The 4,223-nt window shown below is 52.5% G+C and overlaps 1 protein-coding gene across 2 annotated transcripts in view; it reads right to left on the minus strand.

Annotated features, from left to right (window-relative positions):
* DCUN1D4 (DCN1, defective in cullin neddylation 1, domain containing 4) overlaps nt 1-4,020 on the minus strand; it is a 60,403-nt gene extending 56,383 nt beyond the window's left edge. For both annotated transcript variants that reach the window (XM_012724257.1, XM_012724256.1), the window contains exon 1: nt 3,914-4,020. In XM_012724257.1, the coding sequence (XP_012579711.1) occupies nt 3,914-3,938 (25 nt within the window). In that variant the 5' untranslated portion in view covers nt 3,939-4,020. The remainder of the gene's footprint in view (nt 1-3,913) is intronic.
* Nucleotides 4,021-4,223: the final 203 nt, after the last annotated feature.

The following is a 4,223-nucleotide window of genomic DNA, read 5'->3' on the forward strand; positions in this document are numbered from 1 at the left end:
AAAAAAAAATGTGCAAAATGATGTAAAAATAAACTTTGTAATAAAAAAAAAAAGACAGAGACCAAGCCAGAGACAGTTGAACAAAGTAGACAGTTTAGGCACATAACCTATTTATTAGTTGCCAACTCCGAGCATTCTACTCATTCTTCGTCCACCCTAACAAAGATCACATCCCATATCAGAAGCTGAAAATGCTAGACTTTCAATTTCTCAACCTCCCTCACAACAGGCAGTGGCAAGAGATCAGTTCTACCCAATGAGGCTAATGGAGAAATCTGTAAGACGATTTTCAGGAAGAAGACCCATCTTTAACAGGAATATGCCCCTTCAACCCTTTCTTACACAGGTATGACGTCTGGTGCTGCAGCAACCATAGCACAAACCATGAGGTAATTAGCCTAGAGCTTTTGATAAGTCAAAATACTAAGACTGGAGAAAGAAAAGGGTGGAAGGCATCTAGAGCCTATCATCCAGACAATGGACCAGCATCAAAACTACCCATCTATACAAATTTTGCTACTAAACAACAATAAGGTAAGGTTATTTAAGCCACCTAGTTGAGTATTGTTTTTTGCCAACTAGCATGCAACAGAGATCACATCACCATGGTCAGTTTCTGAAAGGTTAATTTTTATACTGCTAACTAACAAGATTACTATGTTGAGATGAAAATAATGCTGACACGTATTACTGGTCAAGAGGAAAGCAGTAAGAAGAGCTGCTGGGAGCAGCTAAAACAAGAAAGCATGCATCTTACAGGTGGAAATATGAAAAGTAAATGTACAGAAGCACTCTAAGGTGGAAAAAATCAGGGAATTTTTCTTTCTGCCAATGTTATGGACCAGATAACCTAACAATCTACCTCCAAATGCACTGCCAAAAACTCTGAGTGAAGTGTAAGAAATAATTGTTTAAATGCATCGCTAAGATCACAAGAAAATTGAGAACCTCCCAAGACCAAAAATCAAGGAAGAACCTAACCCAAACAGGAGCAGAAAAGCCACAATGTATAGGAACCTAGGGTTTGTCAGGATAATGGAGAGGAAGGTGGTGTGTATGCCAGTTAAGTATTTTAACTATTTAAAAACACCACCTTGAAGACAGTTATAGCTCATTTTCAATTCATATACTTTACTCTCTTGCTTTGCTCTGTGAGAGCAAATTCCAGGATTAATCAGACATGATAAAAAACATGTTCACACTATATATTTGCATGTCTCTAAGGTTTTCACGGATATTTCACCCCAAGCTTGAGTAAAATATTAGATAGATCTTTTCTGGAAAAACACTGAACAATTTTTCAGACAACATGAAGACAACCATGGTTCAACTAAGTACATAGGTTTATATTTGTAACTACATCAACGTTTAAATATTAGGACTTCTTGGTGAAATTTTAATCATTAGGTTATTATTATTTTGTTCTAGTTATCAATACTTTCATATCTTACATACCACACAATAATCTGTCATCTCTGACCTAATGCCCCCTGCTCTCTACATCCAGATTCTGGAGTCAAAGCATGGAAAAAGTAAAAGGAACCAGCAGAGAATGTAATGTCTGGCCAGTCGACAGCCTGAGAAACTGTCTCTAATTTTAAAGAGGTAGAGAGAAGGAATTACAGCTGCAGCTATAAACAAAAACACAGGACCTCCTCCACCGGGTTTACTCTCCCCTAGTGCCATTTGCTTCTTTGAAAACTGAATCCTCTCCTCTACACATTTTCATTGCAGCCTTATGACTGGGACTATTTCAACCCTAAATTCCATTAAGTTGTCTCCCTAATTTCATTTCGAAACCTTTTCTCAAAGTCCCCTTATTCTTGGGCAATCCGATCAGCCCCAAAAATAAAAAAAATAAAACACTTATCTTCACAAGGGTTGCATTTATCTCTATATTCCCAGATATCGAACACCAAACCTTTTAACCAGTATTGCACACAGTAGTTGCCACAATAAATGCACCATCCCAAGCGCTGCTTCAGATTATGTTGCATCCTGAATGTTTCTCCACAACATGTGTGCTAGATGGTTAGTCTAAGCGTGGAGTCTACAAATAAGGCCACCAAATGCCAGAGGGAAATAATTAACTCGAGAATCAAGAACCCAAGTGCTAAAAGACTGCACTTGGCTTGGTTCTTCCCCTCCTGCTGACACTGGGAGGACGTCTGGAGAACCGTTGCAATCCCAGGGGACAGGAGCGCCTCTACCGAGAGCGCTCCCGTCCACCGGGAATAATGCACGAGTTAGCAGAGCTGGGAGGCTCAGAAAGGAGCGCTGCATTGTGGGACTCGTTTCCACAGTTACCCACGTGCACCCAACCCAACAGCGGCCCCGCGCGGCTGGGACTACAAATCCCAGAATTCCCCAGGACAGCCTTTCCCTTTCACACCCGGCTACTGGTGCCAGACCCTAAAGGAAACCCCTAAAGCGCTCTCCCCGAACGCCTGGGAGAGGTCGAGTTCCCGAGGCGCGGAGCGAGTGGGTGTGGGGAGTTACAGTCCGAATATCCCGGCAGGGAAGCAGGTCCCTGAGACACAGGTCTCCACACCTGACGACCAGAAATTAGATAACTGCGTCACAGACTGCTAACCCCAAGGACCGCCAGGGACCCCGACACCTCCCCTGCGCGAAACCCCCCATCCAGCTTCCAGGGCCCGACCCCTGCAGCTCCCGCCTCGAAAAACCCGCAGCCCGCAGCCCGCGCCCCTGCCCCGCCCCCCCACCCCCCACCTCAGTCCCGCAGCCTGATCCCGCGCCAGTGCTGACCTCGCTTCCCGCCCGCACCCGGGGGAACCACCACTGGGGCCAACCCCGGGGCATCTCCCCCGCCCCCTCCACCCCAGTCCCGCCCCCTTCTCACCCCTCACTGGAGACTCTGGCTTCCCCCCGCCTTCCTGGGACCCAGCCTTAATGGGGGGGGGGGTGGAGGAAGCACCTCCCCCAAACTCAGTCTGACAACCCCCTCCCCAGCCCCTTGCAGACCAAATCCAGACGTGACAGTCCTCCCCCATCTCCGACCCCTCCCACCCGTCCTTTCCTCCCAACTAGCGCTTCACCCCCACATCACCTCCCCTACCCCTGCCCCCATCCAGCCACCCCAAATTCTCCCTACACTTCTTCTCTTACTCCCAATTATCCTGTCTTCCGAACACCTGCTCCATCCTATTACCCTAACGTCTGCCCCCACTCACCACTCCCAGTTATCCCACCACCCCGTCCTATACCCCTGCCGCCCGTCCACCAGACTCCCCAACTATCCCACATCACACCCAGATCCCTCCCACCATCTCGCTCTCCCGTTACATCAGCCCTTCTCTCCAAGCCTGCCCTCCAGCCCCACTCGGCCGCTGCCCCCATTCCCCCACCCCATTGTTCCTCCCACCCCCATCCAGCCTTCTTCCCATTGTCCCCGCCCCCGCGCTCCCCCAACATTCACCCGCCTTTCTCACGGAGCCGCCCGCACCGATCAGCCCCTAGGAAATCCTCACCCCTGCGCCCCGCTCGCTCTCTCGCTCCCTCCCTCTCCACTCCACCCCCCACCGTTGCCACCCCCCAGGCCAACCCGCCAGCGCCGGCAGCCGCCGCCACCTCCATTCACCCCCGACACTCCAGTCCCGGCCCTTCATCGCACGTCCCGCCCCCCCTTCCCCCAACACTGAAATGAAGCCAGTCCCCACCCCCCTCACCTCCGCCCTCCCCCGGCAGGCCGGCCCCTTCCCCCGCTCCCACCCCCGCCCCACGCTGCCCGCGGCGTCACCGTCCGCCCCGGCCCCTGGAGGGGAAGGGGTGGCTCCAGGGCCGGGGCTCCCAGCGCTTTTCGGGACGGGAGGCGCGGGGCGGGGACTGCGGGAGTCGGGTGGAGAGTGTTGCCAGCCGCCTGGCCCTGGCCCACTCGCTCCCTGTTACTCACTGACAGCGGTGGCATCCGAGTGCATTTTCGGGCAGCTCCCAGCCCGCTCGCCGCCCAGGCTCCCGCGCTAGCCTCGCGGTCCCCCCACCGGCTCGCCGCACCTTGGATCCGAGCTGAGGACCCGCCGCCGGGCACTCCCGGCCCGCCCACCTTACCTCTGCCATTGGCTGAGGCTAGGCTGAGGGACCGCCCCCCGGCGTCCCTCATTTGACAAAAGGAGAGCCGAGCGCCGCTCTGGAGCTGGCAAGCAGGCCCCGCCCCCTGAGGGCCAAAGTGATTGGTCCTGGTGCCTCGTCCCTGTAACGCCCCT

This window comes from Condylura cristata, unplaced genomic scaffold (genome assembly GCF_000260355.1).
Source record: "Condylura cristata isolate star-nosed mole 26May11 unplaced genomic scaffold, ConCri1.0 scaffold00012, whole genome shotgun sequence".
Lineage (NCBI taxonomy): Eukaryota > Metazoa > Chordata > Mammalia > Eulipotyphla > Talpidae > Condylura > Condylura cristata.